At 40.0% G+C, this 20,429-nt stretch overlaps 1 protein-coding gene across 14 annotated transcripts in view; it reads left to right on the plus strand.

The window, feature by feature from the left end:
* ELF1 (E74 like ETS transcription factor 1) overlaps window positions 1-20,429 on the plus strand; it is an 86,142-nt gene that overhangs the window by 30,862 nt on the left and 34,851 nt on the right. For 12 of the 14 annotated variants that reach the window (XM_056493765.1, XM_056493724.1, XM_056493780.1 and 9 more), the window contains exon 2: window positions 18,164-18,473. In XM_056493765.1, the coding sequence (XP_056349740.1) occupies window positions 18,402-18,473 (72 nt within the window). In that variant the 5' untranslated portion in view covers window positions 18,164-18,401. Of the gene's footprint in view, window positions 1-17,516; window positions 17,789-18,163; window positions 18,474-20,429 lie in introns of those variants that run through there. The other 2 variants (XM_056493734.1, XM_056493803.1) reach the window with 2 other exon arrangements.

The raw sequence follows: 20,429 nt of genomic DNA on the forward strand, positions 1-20,429 counted from the left end.
CATATTTCTCCACATACAGATAGTATAGAAGTTTTAGCTGTGCTGGAGTTTCTGCTTTTCACTGAAGTTCTGCTTTGTCTAGCAGTTGGTTTTTGTGCTTACCGTGTGGGTACCCAGTGCTTCTTCAGGGTTTCAGTTTTGCAGTAGACTAATAGGTGTGTTACTCCAGGAATTAGTGTTGGAAAAGCCCTGTAGATCGTTAACCTGTCCTGTTTCTAGGACAGGGTGGGTATAGAAAAGGCTGATACTGTATTTGGCAGTGGGTTTTTTGCCACTGGTTGTGGTTCACATCTGAAGATTTCAGAAAGAGTTTTAAAATATTTCATTTGTTAAGTAAAGTGATGGTGTACAAGTCTGGTTGAGAAAGATCAGACTTGAAAACCTCCACAGCTGGCCTGCCTGTTGCCCTGGGCCCTGTGAGTGCCACCAGTGTTTTGTACACTGCTTTGGTGGCCTTCTGGGGCCGCATTTCAATACGCTTGACCTGTTTGCTTCTTTATCCATCCATCTGGCCGGCTTTCTGCATGTGGGGCCTAATTTGCTTGTTTTTTTTCCTTCTGTTTCTTCAGAAGGTGTCTGAGCCTGCGTTCCGCGCGGGGGGACAGAGCAGGCAGGAAGCGCTGGCGGCCGGGCCCGGCTGCCTTGGGCTGCGCTTCCTGTCGGTTAAACCACGAGCAGGGGAGCAGATGCTCCGGAGATGGCAACGCCGCCGCCTGCCCCGAGCAGCCATTGTGTCACCAACTGTCCTCTCCGCGCCATGCTCCGCCACCCCGTGTGCCTCCCTCCAAACCCCTGCTTGGGCACCTGGCAGGCAAGAGTAGGGTTTATTTAGCTCAACAGAATGCAGGGCTTGGGCTCCTGAAGCTTGAATTGTAAGGGAGTAACTATGGGAGTTATCCCAATACAGCAAGAGCTGAGGTCCAGTGTTTCATTCTCCACTGCCACCAGTGTGGGAGTTTTTAAATCCTGCTGAGAAACGGGCACGTTGGGCCTTGAGAAGTGCAATTTCACAAATGTCTTTCTGGGCAGGTTACCTGATCAGTTTTTATTGTAAAATCTGTGATCTTTTAAGGTTTTCTTTGTTTTTGTTTTTGTTTTTTTTTTAATTATTAATTTTTTCATCTCAATACACTTTTGCTTTTGAGATAGCTCTGGCTTTCAGTTAAACAGCTTTTTAGTAGTGCACAGAGAAAGCACATAAAACATTCTATTGTAAATGATGAAATTTTTTAGTGTAGGTTGCATGATTTCTGAAGATATATGTGTTATTGCAACATAATTAATTTACTGAAACTAGAAACTCTAGTAGTAGCTACCCCAGCATCAGGTTTTAGGGAACCGAGTACTCTGCACATCAAAATTATTTTAGAAGTGAAACTGTGCATACATTGCAGCCTTTTTGTCTTATTTGGTGATCTTTTCTTCCTATGTGACATCACAGCTCCCAGAATATTGTTTTTTTCTCTTCTCTCTGTATGTTTGTTGACTAGCCAGCATTGAGTAGGTTTGTCTTTGCCATGTGATAAAATGTTTCTGTACTATATGCTCTTTAAAATAGAGGGTCTCAGCCTGAGGGGCACATTGCTCAGGGTGGGGAAGACTAGAAAGGTTGTAGGGACAGTGATATTGGATGGGTAAGGGGTTTGGGATTTTTTTGTTGCTGTTCGTGTAGGTGTTTTTCTCCTGCATCCTTGGACTATGGGCTGCTCTGCATTGCAGCCTGCATGAAAGGTTTTGCATAGACAGAAGAGCTGCTCTCACCGAGGCAGGCACTGCTCTGAGCTCCTGGTCCCCTGGGCTTCTGCAGAGCCAGGAGTCAGCACCACAAGGGCAAAACTCGGCATTTTGCCCCTGTGAAAGGCACCAGCTCTTGCATTTCTAACATAGCTGCGCTGGAAGCCTTTCACAGTGACAGGATGATTCTGCTGGCCTTTCTGCCTTTCAGTTTTTGAGCACTGTTGTTCTCAGTACTGTCATGTTTGAGAAAGGGAAGATACAAACAGGGCACAGCCTCTGAGGGGAGCACATAGTAAAATCTTCACAAAACCACTTCAAGTGTATGGCATCTTGAAAAAATGCATAGATTTGGGGGTTTTTACCCAACTCCACACAATTTCAATGATATTATTTCAATGTATCTATGGTCACAGTAAACCACTGAGACTTCACAGAAGCAGATGGAATGTTAGACACAGAAATGACGAAAAGAAAGCAGAACGGTGGATAAATTAAAGGATGGATTAGAAACTATGTAAAGCAGCTTGTCTCTGCATTACCTTGTTTATTGCACTAGCTAATCTTCCATCTACCCCTCAGCTTTCCCTTGTGTTTTCTTCTTTTGCTTTTTTTGGTGCTTTTTTTTGTTTGGTTGGGTTTTTTAATTCTTTGGGTGGAGGGTTTTGTACAGTTTTTTGTTTGTTTCATTGGGCTTTTTTGTTTTTGCTTTTTTGTTTGTTTGGGTTTTGTTTGTTTTGTGGTGTAGGGTGGGTTGTTATTTTATCTTTTTTTCTTTTTCTTTTTTTTTCCTCCTAACTCTGTATGAGTTGAATGTTGTACTGGGAGAGGAAAGGATAAGTTAGAAGTGATGCATAAAAAACATTCTGCCTCTGGTTCCTATGATAATTTGTGGGTTTTCATAACAGAGATGATGTCTGCTGAGGAGCTTCTTGCGTGATGAGGCTGTGGTGCTGCAAGAAAAGCTGGAATGTTTGTTTTCCCAGAGACCTAAACGAAAATTGTCAGAGGGCTGGAACAGCTATCCTGTGAAGAAAGTCTAAGAGTTATTCAGCCCAGGAAAAAGAAGACTCAAGGGAGATCTTGTTGCAGCCTTTCAGTGTATAGATGGGACTTGTAAGAAGGATAGAGACATTTTACCAAGTCCTGTAGTGCCAGGAAAAGGGACAATTGTTTTTGACTGAAAGAGCAAAGATTTAGATTGGACATAAGGAAGACATTTTTGACAATGAGGGTGGAGAGTCACTGGCACAGGTTGCACAGAGAAGTTGTGGGTGCCCTGTCCCTGGAAGTGTTCAAGCTTAGGTTGGATGGCGCCGTGAGCAATGTGATCTAGTGACAGATGTCCCTGCAGCAGGGTTGGACTTCAATGATCTGCAAAGGTCCTTTGCAATCCAAACCATTTTCTGGTCCTCTGCATTGAGGCCTACATCAACTCCTAATAATTTAGCCAAGTCAGAAGTGACCTAAGGAAGGACCTTCCATCTTCAGGAGATGCAAACCTACCTTTGCTCCCATTCATTGTATGGAAAACTTAGAGCAATCTCAGTCCTTTCTGATGGAAGCATTTGAGGTTCTTAGAATGAAGGAAAGGTAGGAACAGTTTATCCTTGTGGGTTTAAGTGGGGGAAAGCTGCTGTAGGAGAAATACATCTCCTCAATTCCCCCTCTGTGTATGATACTGTAAGGGTTTCTCTTTTGGGAAGCATGAGTGGACTTGTGCAACAGCCTCATTCAGACAATGCCTGAGAGAGGGGGCAAGTGCATGCTGAAATATCTGTATTACTCTCTGCAGAGCTGAGGGGAGGTAGAAAGAGGTCTCTAGGTTTGTGAGCCACTGGCTGTGGTGAGATTGTGCTGCTTCCTTTTGCAGAATGAGGCTGATTTGGGCGCACAACTCATCACAAGGTCATGGGACGATTTTGTGTTTTCCCCAGGTGATTTGGTTTCCCCCCCAGCCCTGCCTGCTTCCTTTCTTTCCCCCACAGCTGGGGAGTCAGGCTGGCTCACAGAGAGCCCAGTGGTAGGGGATGCAGCTGGATGGCGCAGGCACATGCGCAGCAGCCACCTCTGATGTCTTATTTAGTTCTGCAAAAGACATGGGAACTTGAATGATGAAATGAGGAAGAAGTGAGGCTTGAATTTCTCTATCCCTGGTTTGTGGGAGCTCTGACTGTTTCCAGAATACACTGATTCTGTAGGTGTTTTCATACAACACTCATAAATTCTGTGTCAAGTTCATTTCATTAGCAGTGAATTTCGGTGTCTCCCAGGAGCAGGTGTGTGCTCATATGAGAGTGACTTAGGCTTAGTGTACACTTCCCCAGACATTACGAAATCAGAAATACTGGCATGTCCAGACACTGCCTTCCCTGGAGGGAGTTTTGCAGACCCTGTTCCTTTTCCATAACACTCTTAAGAAAAATCTTTCTGCTTTTTTATTTTGATCTTGCTGATCTTTAAGTTCTGCTTTGTCACTGTTTGAAATGCCACGGTGGGAATTGTTAGTCTAACAACAAATCAGAAGATAATTTATACTCTCTTAATAGCCAAGTTCAATAGTTTGAAATTCCCCAGACTAATAGTCTCCCTTCTTAATCCCACCCTATGCAAATACTTTAGAGCATGAATTTAAGATGCACTAATCTGTAAAAAGAAAAATGTACAAATGGCATGGGAATATTAGTTTCTGTCTTATTCTGCATAGCTGCAAGTTAATGTATTTATTATTGTAATTATGCTAAACATCATAAAGCATATGCATTTTTAGAATAATCTGAATAAATATATTGCATTCAGAGTGCATTAAAATTGGGAGCTTAAAAGCCCAAAAAACTAACTTTTATTATGTCTTGAGTGTATGTTCTTCTCCACTACAACTGTGTAAGCAGTCTCTCACCTTGAGGTTTTAAAGGCATGATTTTAGACATTCTCTGTTTGGTTCTTTAACTAAGATTTCTTTCTGCAGACATTTAAATTACTTGGGTCTGTAACATGTTATGTCCTGGATAGATGTTCAGTATGGCAGAAACGGCTGCAGTCTTCATACTGTTAATGCTGCTTCTCCAGTTCAGGCAGCCTTCAGTGCCTCATTGATTTAACCCAGCAGTGGCTTTTGGGGAAGGGCAATACTGAACAAATAGGTGAAGGGCATTGTTTTTAAAAAGGCATTTGGTTTAGGACTCTTACTGTGCAGGATTCAGAAGCAAAGATACTGTCGTACTCCAAATCCAAGGACTGGCGGATGAAAAGCTGGACCCAACAACGTGCTCTTGCAGCCCTGAAAGCAAACTGCATCCTGGGCTGCATCAAAAGCAGTGTGGCCAGCAGGGTGAGGGATATGATTCTGCCCCTCTGCTCTGCTTTCCTGGGAGCCCACAGTTCTGTGATTCTGTGAAAACAGTGCAGTTCAGTGAATTTCTGACTTGGAACCTGAAAGGTAATGATTACCTTTTGAAAAGCTGGCTGTAATGAGACAAACATATGCAAAAGAGAAATAAGAACAGTGTAGAAGCATTTGCCTGTCAAAATGTTATTCTTAAAGCATATCAAGTGAGTAATGCTAAAGATGCTGGTAGGGAGAAAGAAGGAAAGATGATTATTAAGATTGGAGATAAAGAACTCAAACCTGCAGCTTCTCTGCAGGGATGAAGGAGTCATTTCTGGAAGGTTTAGAGACAAGTGAATTGTGTTGCTTTTTTCTGGGTACAATGGGGAGATACTCAGTGTGTCTGCACTGGATAAGATTATTGGTATAACCTGCACATAGAACTCTTTGTGCTATGTGCTCCACACCCATAAGTAGTTGGCTGTCTAGTAACAAAGTGGTTTGTGTACCAAACAAGTTACAGCAAGAGCCTAAGGTCTGGGTTTTGCTAGTTGGTTTTTTTTTTCCTTTGTTTTCTTTTTTGAAGTCCCTCTGGCTATGCAATACATTTTCTAACCAAGACCATGTGCCTTCTTCCGTGTCTCAGTGCTCTGTATGTGTTGGTATTTTCTGAAAGTTGTATCCAATCTCAAATTCAGTTTTAAGCTAATGTTTTGAAAGTATTCCTTGAGTTCAGAGCAAACTCATCAGCATGTTTCCTGCATGTTGTAGATCTTACCTATTGTTTTTTACTTGAGAATATCTGGAGTATTTTGTTCCTTCTTGTCTTTCTCTTGGTGAGCTGTGACACTGGTACAAATTGCCCAAGCGAAAAGCATGTCCCAGCTCAAAGCTGTGACCCATGCTGAGGGAAAATATGCAGTTACAGCCTTCCAACCCAAATTAGCCTTTACCCTTCTACCCACGAATTTAAAAGTTTATGTCCTTCAGTCTACAATTTTCAATAAATTTAAAAATTTTTGTTAGCCTTTAGATGACGTGTGAATTGCAGCTACAGTGATCTGTAAATTATGATACATTGGTATCAGGCAGTAGATTTCACCTCAGAAAGAAGTAACAAATGTCTTGCCTTGGAAGACTCTCTTAAACATGTAGTTTGTTTTGGTGTCTTATTTAAGAGACCAGGTCTACCCTGGCCTACATAAATGCTGTCTGAATTACCACAAAAAAACCTGTTAAAGCCAAAAATTAAGTTGAACGTTCTTGTGCTAAAAAACTCCAGGCAATTATATTAGAAAATACAAGCAGTGAAAAAGAATAACCCAGACTCATCAGACCTGGAGGTCAGTGAGAGGGAGTTCAGAAATCTGACTGAGGGCTCTGACTTCCTTGTGTGCAGCTGTTCCTTATCAGTCTACCTGATTGTAGGTATGGCTTGGTACTTTGCACCTCTGCTTAAGTTACCTTTCGTTGCAATTTCTACAGACTTTTGAATTAAGGAATTCTGATTGGGAATTAAGTGACTCTGATGTAAGGAGGTGGTGTCACCTTTTCTTGGGCTGAGCATTTTTGTTGTTTTTGGGGTTTTGTGAATCTATACGAAAGCTCCATGCAAGTATCAGCTTTGTGATTTTGACAGTAGGAGATGTGCCTTAATTTTTCCAAGTGATTTGCTGATGGAGATTTGTCTCTCTCATCCCAACCTCATGAGTAAATTCCTGCCTGTGTTAGGAATAGCATTGGACTCTCCAAGCCCTTAAACCAAAAAGTTCACAATACTACTTGCCTTAGTTCATTCATCAAACTATTTCAGAAAAAACTTCTGAAAAGAAGTAGTTTTAATGGTTGTGACTGAATGGGTGACAAAATGGACCTTTGGAGATGCTTAGGGAAGGTGTGTGTTGAAGCACTGTACAGGTGCTCTGACTGGTTACAGATGGGAGAAAACAGGTGACTTCTTGCCTTGTGCAAAAGTTCTCACTGATTAATTCCTGTGGCATAACCATTGGAAATGCGTGACTGAGTACTTAATTTCTTATATTTATGGGTAAAGCTAAATGAGGATCTTTGTGGCAAATAGTTTAAAAAGCTTCAGGCATGGTTTGCAAAAACATGTTTTAACTGATAAGCTTTATAAATAAGACTGAAATATGTATCTTTATTTTACTCACATGTCATTGTTAACCACAGTGCTATCTTAAATATAAATAAAAGTGTTCTTTTAAATGAGTAGAATCTCTTGAAGACCAAAATGCTTGTCTAGTGGTGAGTAGAGCATCTTATAGATAAGTGTTAGTTGCAGTGCTTCATGGTATGGGCTGTACTGTTTCTTATTACAAGCCCTCTTGGTCTGTGATTCTTATCTGAAGGAGTAAAACTTATTTAAGTAAAGACTTAAGTTAAAGCAGCATGTAATTAAAGGTCTTCTTGTGTGTTTCATCTCTGCTCTCTTGAGTTAGTTTGCTTGTAAGAGTGTAACAGTGTACCACCCTATATTCTCAGCTTTAACAAAACCACTGGTCCCAAGAAGGAGGATGCCTAAATAACATTGGATGAGTTGTTAGAATATACATACTCATTTGTTAAAACTGTTTGAGTCAAAGATGCATGATGAGCAGTAGGAAACCTAAGGTACCTGTCGTACCAGAACACATAAAATACCTTGTGTAGTTCTCTGAAGCACTACCACTGCAGCTGATGGCCATGGGATGGCCATGCATCTTGTGTAAAGAGGGAAATCGCTGCTCCTTTAGTTTCAGCATTGCAGGGTTTGACTTGGCACTGTCTAAATTGTGGTAAATTCCCCTAGTCTGTGGAAATAGGGTTAGCAGGACACCTTCCAGAAAGGGAAGTTGGGCTAAGAGCCATCAGGGACATGGTGGAACAGCCAAGCCAGGGGCAGCACCCCATCCTGGCTGGGCAGAAGGAAGCTGGTGTTGCTGGGAGAGCTGTGGGCTGGAAACACCATCTCCTTGCACCATTCCAGTTATATGCTGAGAACACACCTCCCTGCCTCCTGCTGTAGCACCAGGGTCTGAGAGGAGGCAAGGAATCAGTGCAATTACATGATCTTGAACCCAGAATGGGAACTGGGGTTTCTCAGACCCACTGAGATAAGCAGCAAGTGCTTCCAGAGCAGGGTTCTTGTTGGAGGTAGGGTCTGCAGGTGCAGGTTTGTTTCTGTGGGCATCTTGAAGCCTCTGTTCTTGGCATAACAGCTTCTAAAATGAAATCTCACTCCAGCTGTGAGCTAAGAAGGAAAAATGACTCCTTTTGCTGCAAATGTTTTGTAGGTGATACAGTGTAGAGTGAATGTTTCTGCTGCTGGTAGAAAGGGTTAAGCATTGAGGGCAACAGGTATAGGCAGACTTAGGTATGTGATATGTTCGACTGTTTTGCAAGGTGCTATAAATGTTGGCTCCGTGTAATCTGATACCAGGGTAGGACAGGCTAACCTAATGGAGGAAAATAGACAGCAATGTAAAAGAACTGGAAATTCAAGTCTAGCTGACTAATACCAGCCTGCTCCAGAGGCTTTTGACTGTTCATTTTGCTGACAGCTGACAGCAAATGAGAGGCAAACAACAGAAACATGGCCTAATCTGCTCTATATTCTTACAGATTTTTTTAAAGACACTGCAAAGGTAAGACCCTTTATATTTTTCAACCTGGCACTTGGCGAATGCAACCTTGAACATCACCATTGCTGACAAGAGCAAATTACCAAGCTGAGGCTTGAAGTACAGGTCTGTGAGTTTGGGAAAGGGGAGGCCTCAGCAGGTTCTGTGTGGATTAGTTTGTGCCCCTTTCTAGCTGGTGCACATCCATTAAATTCAGACTTCTGAAACTGCTCGGGTAGTCAAACATAGAAATGCAAATCACAACACTTCTATGGCTATATCAGTGAGTAATTTTGAATTTATTAAAATATTTTGTTTGTTGCGCTTTTCAGTCCAGTTAGAAGAAGTTTTTTGTAAAAATTAATTGCAAAACAAGATCTACAAAATGCTAAAAATCTGTGTTGCAGAAGTTGTGATAGGGTTTTTACTGAGCTGGGTCTTGTAGCAACTTTGGCAGAACACTGAAAAAGTCCTGTGGGAGTTTAACTCCCTGCTCTAGAATTACTGATGCTTAGCTGGAAGAGGTTGCCTGCAATAAGAAACTTTTAACTTGAACTTGATCTCTGCTGGCCTCTTTTTTTTTTATTCTTTTCCTCTTTTATATATATGTAGTGCTCATCCATAGTTCAGCTGAAAAAAAAGTTACTGTTTTTGGCCATCCATTTTTCTTTGGTAAACTTAACTTTTACCTGCAGGTAATTTAAAAATAATGACTGTGTTACTAGTTTATGGGCAAAATAGTTTTTAGAAAACGATTGACAGTTTTATGTCAGTATTGAGTACAGACTGGCAACTGGTAATTTGTGAAGTTTGGCACCCTTCCAAAGCAATTATATTTAATTTCTCTGATCTTTCTTCCTCCCACTGCCACTACTTCATTTTCCTGTGTGTGTGCGTTAATCAAAAGAGCAAGATCTTTCAGGGTCAAACAGTTCTTCCCACCTCCACCCCTCTTTTACAGGTTTCCTCATATCCTGTTTTAGCTGTCTTGGGGCTCAGACCTTGAGCTTTTTTTGTACTGGGATCTTTCCCTTGGAAATCAGTAAAATTTGACTTATTTGCAGCTTTATTGTTATAGATGCTTATGGGCTTGTGGTCTTAATGCTCCATAAAAGGTGCTATTAAATGCCAGAAACCACTTAAAGGTGCCTTTTAAAACATTTATTTTGTGTCACTGGAATAATATGTTTGGTTTGCAAAAATTTCTGAACCAGATATGGGATTTCATCAATTACTGTTTTCTTGCTATCTTTTTTTAAAACAGCTTTTTGAGATTTTGTGCAGTGTAAACAATAGGAAGATATATTTGACACTAATGTTACTTATTAATGCTGGTGATTTGGTTATCTTATTACAAGACATAAAACCAGTCCTGTCTCTGCAAATTTACTATTGGATAAAATAGCATATACTAATTGTTGTAGGAGAGGAAGTAATGAGAGATCTTTTGTTTTCCTTTCTCTCTAATTAGTATCACTTACCACTTGATGAGCTAGACTAAGTGGACATTTGCAGTGTCTTGTCCAACTTGTAGGCCATATATTCTGGTTTTGCAAAGTTTAATGTATTACTATTTTTCTGGTGGAGAATATGTAAATCCAAAAGTGTGCAGTTAACAGGAATAAAATGACAGCAAAATTCTGCATTTAGAGATGTGATTGCAATCTTCATTACTGAAGGTTTGTCATGTATTAAGACAGCTCTTTTCCATTGTTTAAAAAGAAATCCTTATATAATGGGGCTGGTTTGGTCTAATTACATTGAGCTGCTTTTAAAACATTTTATAGTTTTCCTAGGGTTTTGACTTCTGTGATGTCTATAGCAAGGAGTTTGAGCAAGCACATCTAGCTGATGCATTTTTAATTGCTTTCCTTTCATCCTTTCAAAACTGCTTGCTTCTTTACTAAATTGAATGTCTCCTTGTTCTCATTTTATTAGCTGGGAAATATGATCACCTGATTTTTTTTTTTTTTTTTTTTGTGCCAATAGTGATGAATTAACTTCAAAAGGCAGAATCAAGGGGCAGACCAAGTTAGTGATTGCCAGGAGTTTTGAACCATCAAGCCACATTTCCCAGTCTCTGCCTTTACTGGACATTAGCATGTTTGTGTACCATTATGGAGTAGCAAGAGGAGAAGCAGATCTTTGCTATGAATGTTATGTTTTCAGCTGTTCCTTGGATCCATATTACATTGCTGAGCAAGGCCATGGTTTCAGAAACATTCTACATAATGAAACCTGATGGTTTTGTTAGGATTAGAGACCTTTGGATAGTCTTATAGAGAATTCTTAGAAAGATGGGCAGTCATGCTATTGGTTGCCATGGAGCTCAGTGTGATGGTGTGCTTGTGACCAGCATTTTTCAGGTGGTGAAGGCCTGACTTACACCCCTCTCTCATTTTTGACAATGCCTATACACAGATGTTAGCTTTCCAAGACCAAGATGTTCATACTGCCCTGAGATGTTGGTGCTGCTCCATTCCCTGTCTGGTAGACAGACTCTGGAATTCTTGCAGGCTTGGCAAACTGTGTCCTGTCCCCATGCACTGCCTGGGGCGACACTGTCCTTTTAGGTGTCCTTTTTAAGGGGTGGGTGTGTGTGGTGGGGGGGGGCAGTTCATCTTGTTTGTTTGGCTTTCAGTGGGTGGGGGGGAAGGTCAAGCTAAATATTTTCCCAGCAGCACTGGGGTGTTGATGAGCAGCAGTGGGTAGAGGCGACTGAACTGGAAGCAGAGAAGGAGGACTTTGGCATATCCCCTTGTTGTATAGAGATGTGGGAGATTGTGGGGTGTTTTAAAAATCTTTGCTAGGTAAAACAGCTGCACCAGAATTTAAAAGTCAAGTCAGCAGAAGGGCACACATTTCATACATATGCTTTGGTGTATGTGTGGTGCATGTGCACATGGATGTAGAGCATGTTCGTGCGATTGCAGCTGTGTCCGTGCAGGCAGATAGAGTAGGGGCTGTGCAGTGGAGCAACATTACGTGGCTTTTATCTAACTGTAGTTGAAGTAAGTGATTTATCTGTGACCTGAGGCTTCAGTAACCCAAATTCAATCTGAAACGTTTCAAAGCTGTATGAGTAGCCATGTGATGGCTTAACCACTTCTAAAAATTTACCCTGCTCTTCTCTTTTCGGTGTCTAATGTGCTGAAAGTCGGACACCTGCAAAATGATGTTTGAATGCACTAAACAGTTTTGATTGGGATGGGAGGAGCGCTGGGGAAGGCAGGCAAGGAGGAAAAGAGGTCTCACGTGATTTGGGGAGGAGGGGTGGGATGGAGTTGTCCCATCATGGAGGATGGGTCATGTTCCATCTCGTTAACCTCTTGTCACACTATGCAGTCAGTCCATGAAAGTGCAAAATTCAGTTATTTTCATGCCTGGGGAGTGGGGAAGCAGGAGAGTGGATTTGGACCCTCTATACCCCCTGGAGTATCCTTGCTCCCTTACTTTAGGTCAGCTAACTTTTTATTCTCAGTTGGCACTACTTTTCTAGAGCAAATGTTCCAGTGAGGTGACTAAAACCCAGCCTGGCCCTTCCTTGCCTGATCAAATTAGGGAGGCTTGCTCTTAACAGATTCTCAAATACTTTTTTTTGGAGCTCAGGAGTTTCAGTCATAAAGCTGGGGAGAGCATGTCTCACCTCAATATCTTTTAGGTTGCTCTTTAGGCCTGGCCTGTTAATGATAGGCTGATCTTTTGTTGTTGCAGCATAAATCAATTACTTACAGTGCTTCACATCTACACACGTGTGCTGATTTGGGGCTGCCTTGACACATTGGACGTGCTGGCAGGAAAGGATACAGAGGGAAAAAAGCCACAACCATGCTTTAATTTTTTTCAGCTTTCCCAGCAGTGCTCTGCCAGGTTGCTGGGTTTGTGTACAACAACTGTGTTACATAAATGTGCTGAATAAAAGAGACTTTAAAAATATGAGGGTACATGGGAGATTGGAAGAAAAGGGTTTTCAGGGGTGGGAGAGTTTGTAAACAGTGCTGGAGCTATTACTGTTAACAATCTGGAAAGGAATTTTGCCTCAAATTAAATATTCAGTCTAAAAGAGATAGTTACAAAAAATAGATGAAAATGTGATTTTTAATTTTTTTTTTTGTGATGGCAAAGAGCTTGTTGTTTGTGGTTTTTTGCTGTCTTTTGAGTAAACATCTGTTTTTATGTCAAGTGGGTTCATTTCATTTCTTTGATATTGACTGGATTTTGTGTCAGTTTTGGGGTTTTATTCTTGCTTATATTTAACAGATAAACCCTCTTACTCTCTGTTTTCCTTGCTGTACATGCACTGAGAGCCTGTGGTTTCCAGATGGGCTGCGAAACAGGGATTTATTGATACTAATGATTTCTTTGTCCTTAATGAAAGCTCAGCAAAGGTCACTCTGTTGGCTTTTATTATGTCAGCTGCCCTTTGCACAGTTTGCCCTAGGCAGCATGGATGCTCTCAGAAGACTTGAGTCTGTTCCTTGTGTTGTTTCTTTCCTTCCTTAGTGCTACCCTCTTAACCGTGTTGTTTTTCTATCTCCTTTAATTTGTGTGAGCAGTTGAAATACTGAGCCTTCAGAAACTTTTTGTGCCAAGTGACATATATTAATTTGTTCTTCTTTTCATTTCATCGATGCAGATGCCCTGTGTCTAAGGCCGTGTTTCAAATCCCTTATCCTGTGCAAATTTGTAATATTACTGAATAGTAAAAATCAATCCATGAAGAATGACGCAGAATACTAAACTGTTAATGTTTGTACTTGGTGTTGACTGTGTATAAAGGTCATTGTTGATCTGGGATTCATACATTAACAGAGCTGCAATATCATTCATCTTTGCCCGCCTTTTTAAGAAAACCTGACTCTGTGATGATACTTGCTCATTATCTTAAAGGGATGTGACTCTTCAGAAGGTGAACTGACCCTGGGTTGAGCTATCCTTAACCTCCACTGGTAGAATGGAGTTAGAAATTTGAGTGAAATGATGTGGCTACCGTCCGTGTGTTTGATCTCACCTGAGATGGTTTTCTGTCCTTCTGTTCAGATTTCCAGGTGATATCTTTAATCTTCCCTTTCCTCTCAATCAGTCCCTCTTTTCCCTGTATCCAAGATAGTGTAGAGGAGAGAGAGTTCAGCTTTGCATTTCTGTTAAGTCACAACTTTGACATTTCTAGGCTAGTGCTAATGCTGCAGACTGTCTTAGGAAATCAGTGGGAAATTCCAATCTCAAGTGATTTGTTCCCGTGTTGAATGAGTGGAGCTGTTTCATCAGTAACTCAAAATTCAGATCTGCACGTGAATCTTAAAGCAGCTAAGCTGGTTCTTATTTTAAATGTATGAATGATCTTATTAATTTCTTGAGAAAGGCAGTGTAGGATGATTATAGTCATCTTTAGTAATTCTAAACAGGACTGGATCCAGTAGCTTGCTGGAGGCATCTTTTGGCTCATCTGCTCTCAGTACTAAGACTTGAGTCTTCTAAGCTCATAGCTGACCTTCAGCAAATTTTTGTGTTTCTCCCTGGTACTTTGATGCCTGCTACACCTGTTCCAGTGTGGTGCCATTATCTTATTTTGGTGTTCTGCATTACAGTGCTTCAATGATGAGGCAGTGTGGCTTATACTGACTCATATTATCAGGATTTGAAGGAGAATTTGTGGATTCCAACATGGAGCCTAGTTGCAATATTGCAGCTTCACCATTGTGACCAAAAATGTTGGTTCTGGAGGTATTTCTGAGAAGTGTTATTGGCTCAGTTAGTCCTCAACAGGCTAGTACTAACTGGAGGGTATAAATGGTGAAGAGTGGTGGGGAAAAAGTTGTGATGTCTAGCTAATGTCTAGGACAGAATCTTACAGTGTGTCTTCTGTAGCATACTAAGGCTTAGATTGACTGAATGTGCTTTTTGACAGATTGATTGAGGAGCTTGTTTCTAGATGTTGAATTCAGTGGATGTAAGGAGTTTCCAGGGGGATTGAAATAATTTGAGATCACTTTCAAGGATTAAGCAAAATTAAGATGTTTGTTTATACTGTTGTGTCTTAATGCTGCTTTTTATAATGTATTTGTACAACAATTAGTAAAAATGAAAGCAAAACCTTACTTCCTCTGTAGTTCTGAAAATTTGATGTAAATTTTATGATAATATATATGGGCTTCCCATTCTCCTGGGATTATTTGTATGTAGTCAGACTTACTGGGAATGTGAATAGAATTTGCACATTTTATGCTGTTTACAAATAACGTATGTTCTACTCACAGATGTATGTAAACTCAGGCAGGGGATAAGTAGCATTACACAACAAAAACAATAGTTGTGTTTGTGTTAGCCTATAGACAGCAAGACCCTGTGATAGTTGGAATAATGAAAGCACAATTTATAAAAATAGATGTGAAGGAAAATATAGCTGGTTTAGAATTCTGCTGGCTTCTGTGAAAAGCTGCTCTTGTTTTCTATATGGCAGAAAAAGTAATGTGGGTTAAAGGAAAGCACTTTTGCATTATTCTGCTATGCTGTTGTTGCCCAACGGATCATTTGCTATTACCATACACTGCAACAGAAGTAATGAAAAATATCCTGCAAACAGTAAGTCTGAGTCCCTAACCTTTATAAGATAAATATATGTCTTTATAAAATATATATAGGCATAAAAGTTCACTAAAGCCTGTTCACTTACTTGTCTTTGGATTTGATACTAATGTTGTGGTTAGATTTTTTTTTTTTTTTTTTTGCAAAAATATAATGTATCACTTGACTTTATCTATAGAGCTCTTGGTGGTTTTGGGGACGGGGTGTAGGGGAGAAGGAACAATCTCACATCACTGCATCACCGCAATGCAGAATTCATAAAACAGATTTTGACTGACCATTCCTACAATGGTATCAGATAGTTAGGAGTTTCATGTTAGCCTAAAGTGTGACTGGTTTAAGTAGTCTTTGTGTGAATCAAATGCATTTATGCTGCTGCAGTGTCTTAAATTACATTAAATCAGGATAATTAGTTTTGCATTGAGAGTTTTGTTGTTTCTTTTTTAAAATAAAAAGTAAGAAAATATTTCCTTATGGCTTTTAGTAAGTTTACTGCCACAGCTTTTGGATCTTATGCATTTAGTGTACATTTTGGTATTGTAGTATCTACTGTAAAATATTAATGTTTTACAGAATAATGAATATTTTACATTGACTCTATTAATTGTTATTGACCTTAGAAAGTTATTGGGTATTAAGAACTTGTAGCCTTTGCTCATACATGTGGCTTCAGTTAGTGCAATGGCCATGATAATAAGCCCTTGCAGTATTCTGGCTCTGGACAATTAGCTAAACCCCCATTTAAACAGTCGCCATTTGGACAACTGAGGGAAATACAATTGTTGTATTTCCATGTTTGCCTTGTGATCCATTACAGTGAAGTTACTCTTCACTGTATAGAGGGTATGACTTTAAAATATTATTTAATCTTTTTGGACAGTTACAGTTTATTCCTAATCAGGAACCAAAATGGAAGTTGTACTTCAATAAATTTCCTTAACTGTCTCCTCTTCTGAAAAAATTTGGAAAATCTCTGTTGGCAACCACTTGAATCGCTGTCTGTAGGCAATATTAACTTATATATTATATAGTTAAATGCTTTATTTTCAGGCTGATATACAGGATGGTAGAAGTCTAGGATGGGCCAAGCTGTGCTTACTCACACTGTATTGGCAATCTGTATCTACTTCCTAATGGTATCCACATCTTTAAAAGGCAAGGCCAAATAATTACATTTAGCAAAGACACCCAGGATTATATGGTTGCATGTAATTCATGTTCATGTTCATTTTGTGCCATAACCCTGCTGAAGTATGGAGAAATTCATGTTAACTATTCAAGTCAACCAGTAAAATGGCAGGTGCTGAGGTTGAAATGGTTCCCACAGCACTTCCTTCCCTGTTCATGCATGCAACTCTCATTAAAGCAAATATTCTGTAGTTAGGGTTGTGGCTACTCTTACAAACCTTTTAACAGCTAATTAGAGAACGCTTTGGAAGTTGGGGAGGTTCTCATGTTTGCATAATCTTGGGTTTCCTGATTTCTTCGAAGGGAAGGGATCCAGTGACTTAAATGCCTAAATGCTCTGCCATCACTACTTAGGAATTTGGGAATACCACAATCTACATAGGAAAAACAGCTGTTACATTTCCTAGAGTGAGGGAGTACAAGTCTCTGACATGATCCTCCCTAATTAAATTGCTTGGCACTGGGGAGAGGAAGATGCTCTTCATTTTTTGAGTTTCAGCCTACTGCAAAAACAAGGCAAAGTTAAACCTCCTATACAAAGACAGATGCTAATCATCACCAATGGCACTGATGTTGATTTTCCTGGGGGTCTCACTCTGGATGAGTATGTGTTAGACCTCTGCCCCTTATGCTTTGTCACAGCAGCTCTTAATCAAAGACAGTTTAAAGAATTTTGCTCAAAACGCTAGGAACCACACATTTTTTTTCCTTTAAAATATATTGATTTAAATTCCTAGGCACCAACATACTCCATAGGTTCCTAATTTTAGACACCTGTTCCTGCTGTTATTTTGAAGTGGTAGATTTTTTAATTAGTGTCTGGGTCACCTGAGTTGTGTACGATGAGTTCTTTTGCGCTTGCCTCTTTCCCCAGAGGTGGTGCAGCAGCCTCTTGGTCAGCTCACCCTAACCGAGTTTACCTTTGGCACTAATGAGTCAGTAACAACGTGGGAGCTGTGGGCATGCATCCCTTCACTGAAGCTGTTTACATTCTGTAGTTGGGGATTTTTTTTTTCTTTGTACTCTGCAGGTTTTTTGATAGTTCTAATTTGCCATGACGCGGTCAGTGCTGTTTCCTTCCGGCTGCTTGCGAGCCTCTGGCAGCGATAAGGCTCCGTTTACAGTGCATTTTTAACATGAAGCTCAAGATCTGTTTCATGTGGGGACGTGGGCACTCTCTGGGTTAAACAAGGAAATTTTGTATTGGTTTCATCATTTTGGCACGGGGATTCAAGATCCAGAGCATTTTACTTGCAAAACAACAACTTTGCTAAATTTGAACTGTGTGTGAAGAAGAAATGTGATATACTTGGGATATCCTACAGTTGAGTAGGTCGGTCTGAGTTTTGTATTTTTACTCTGAATAACCTATGAAGATGAGAGGTACTAATGAGTGTGAAAACTGCTTATCTGAACCAAATGAAAATATGGATTTTCTTTTTGTTAGCTTTTGTAACTTTTCCTTAGTCTCATGCTTTTAATATGAAACACTTTGAAACTGATGTCTTATTTCCTGAAACAGTTCTGTTTCAGATATTGAAACATTAATTCTTGTACAATAATCAGTAAAAGTAATACCTTTGGAGACACAAAAGTGTCTGACTTCCTTGGATGTAGATACAACAGTTTTAATATGTGGAAAGCTTTATTGCCGCTGCTACTATTTAACATCTTTTTAATGATGATTTTTTTGTTTTTCCCTCCGCAGTGGTAAAGGCTATCAAGGTGGGAAGAACAATTCAGGAAAGGATTTGCCTTGGTTTGTTTTGCTTTGAGAAGAGAAGAACCCAGGAACACTGATGATCTAAGAAAAACAAACATTGATACACAATTCATTTTGTGAACCTGCCTTTCTGCCCAGCTGGACCTCAGTGAAGCTCTCTGTTCTTTCACATTCAAGAACATTTTTCTTTGTATGTGGAGCTGAGACCTGGGAATGCGTTATTATGGCAGCAGTTGTACAGCAGAATGAGCTTGTGTTTGAATTTGCCAGCAACGTCATGGAGGATGAGCAGCAGGTATGGGATGGTGTAAGAAACCATATTTGTACAAGTCAGTGCTAAGAGAAATATGAAACAGAGGTAAAAATGTGGTGTAAAACACAAAAAGGAAACATTGAGGTCATTATTGTTGCAGCAGATCTTTGTGCTGTTTCAAAAGCTTCCTGTTGCTTCCTGTAACTTGCATGTGCGGAACAGAAATTGGTTGAAATGTTATAACACTGCAGTATTGCAGAGACATTCTCCTCCAAAAATATTTTTCCTGTTTTGTTAATTTGTGCCAGTAGAATCCATGCATGTGTGATGTAGAATTCCCAAAATTACAGTATTTTATAGTAGTTTCAACTCTAGTGTGCTAGGATAAAATTCTGAGTAGGTGTAATAGTCACACTGCAGTTGACTGGAAGGGGCAGTACGTACCTGCTCACTGTTATTTACAGATTGGTTTCTAAATTGTGTTACTGCATGCTGGCTATTTAGAAACAAGCTTGAAAGTAATTTAAATTGCTTTCTTTTACACAGGGAAAATACATCTGTTTCTACCTGAGCAAACTCTCAGTTAGGTGTTGATTATTTAAACCACATCCTGTGAGTCCTGTAGCTTCAGTGTAGGATTCCTATTGTAAAAATCATGTGGCTTCTCTATAGCTGGTGGTTGATATGAGAGCTTGCATTTATTACCAAGAAATGTATGAGCCTTTTTAAAAGGCTAAGTGCCATGACAAATTGTTCCTTTTTTGTTAATGTAAAAAGCATTTATTCTCCTCTCTTAAAAAAAATCCGCTTTTGGCTTTATAATCTTGTCTCTGGTTTTCTGTGTGTCCTAATGTCTGGCTGGGTCACTGGCCTGTTTCTGCTGTCAGAGTCATGCGATCATTTCAATGAACTGAGTCTTGTCTGTCTAAAGTGCTAACTCAGTTTTGGGTGGAATTAGTAATGTAACTTCCTTCCCTGTATTTTTCCAGAGCTTGTGGTAGCCTAGGGATTTAGATATGGGAATTGCACAAGCGTAGTTGAAAATGAGCCTTACTTATTACCTCTGCTGGTTGTTCATTGCTAGTTTTACTTTACAAGCCAGTAGGAGAGGGCAGAATTGAGGTAGGGAGGGCTACTTCAGTATGGTTCCTGGGAGAGGTAGTGCAAGCAGATATGATTTTGTTTTGTTTGTGAAAGCTGTGCATTTTGCTTCTTACAATTGTAATTACTTCAGATGCTCACTTGAGAAACTTCTAAAAATACTAAAGAGAACTCAACAGGACAGATAAACCTTTATAAACAGAGCTTTCTACAGCTTCAGAACAAGCTCAAACTTGAAGTTTATCTCATAACCCCACTAAATTCTGCTCTAGATGAAGTCTAAGAAAAGATGCTCTGTAGCATACCCTAAAGGTGGTGAAATCAAAGATATGAAAGGCCAGAGATAAAGGGTGCATAGCAGAGAGTCCATTGCTGCAGTCAGATGCAAACTCTTTTTAAATCACTGGGTTCACTTAGTTCAGAAATCCAGCTAGCTGGCTGGCTGAAGGTAAATCTTAAATGCTCAGTTGTGGAAGAGAAGTTCTGCACAGGCAAAGAGCTGGGAAGCTGGAACAAGGTTTAGTTTGACTGATGGTTCATAGTACTTTAGCCCAAAAAGACTGCTTCTAGCTTGTACTTGATTGACCTGCTTATTATTACACAGGAGCTATTGCTACTCCTAAAGTTTTTAAATTCTTAGATTAGTTGTATTTAGAGATGGATAATACAATTTGCATACTTTGCAAAAATTTTAGCTCTGTAAGTGCTCTGTGTTGGGCAAAAACATTTTTTTGGATCTTCATCATAAAAGGTGTCATTTAACTCATCTTTGGATAATTATTTTTGCAATGTCCCCACAAGCTGGCATTTTAAGAACTTTGGTACTTTATTCTTGTTAAATCTCTGCCTGGAGCTCTCTTGTGCCAAGAGCTCTTGGGACATGGAACAGCTGTGGGG

Source organism: Oenanthe melanoleuca, chromosome 1 (assembly GCF_029582105.1).
Source record: "Oenanthe melanoleuca isolate GR-GAL-2019-014 chromosome 1, OMel1.0, whole genome shotgun sequence".
In the NCBI taxonomy this organism is placed as follows: Eukaryota; Metazoa; Chordata; class Aves; order Passeriformes; family Muscicapidae; genus Oenanthe; species Oenanthe melanoleuca.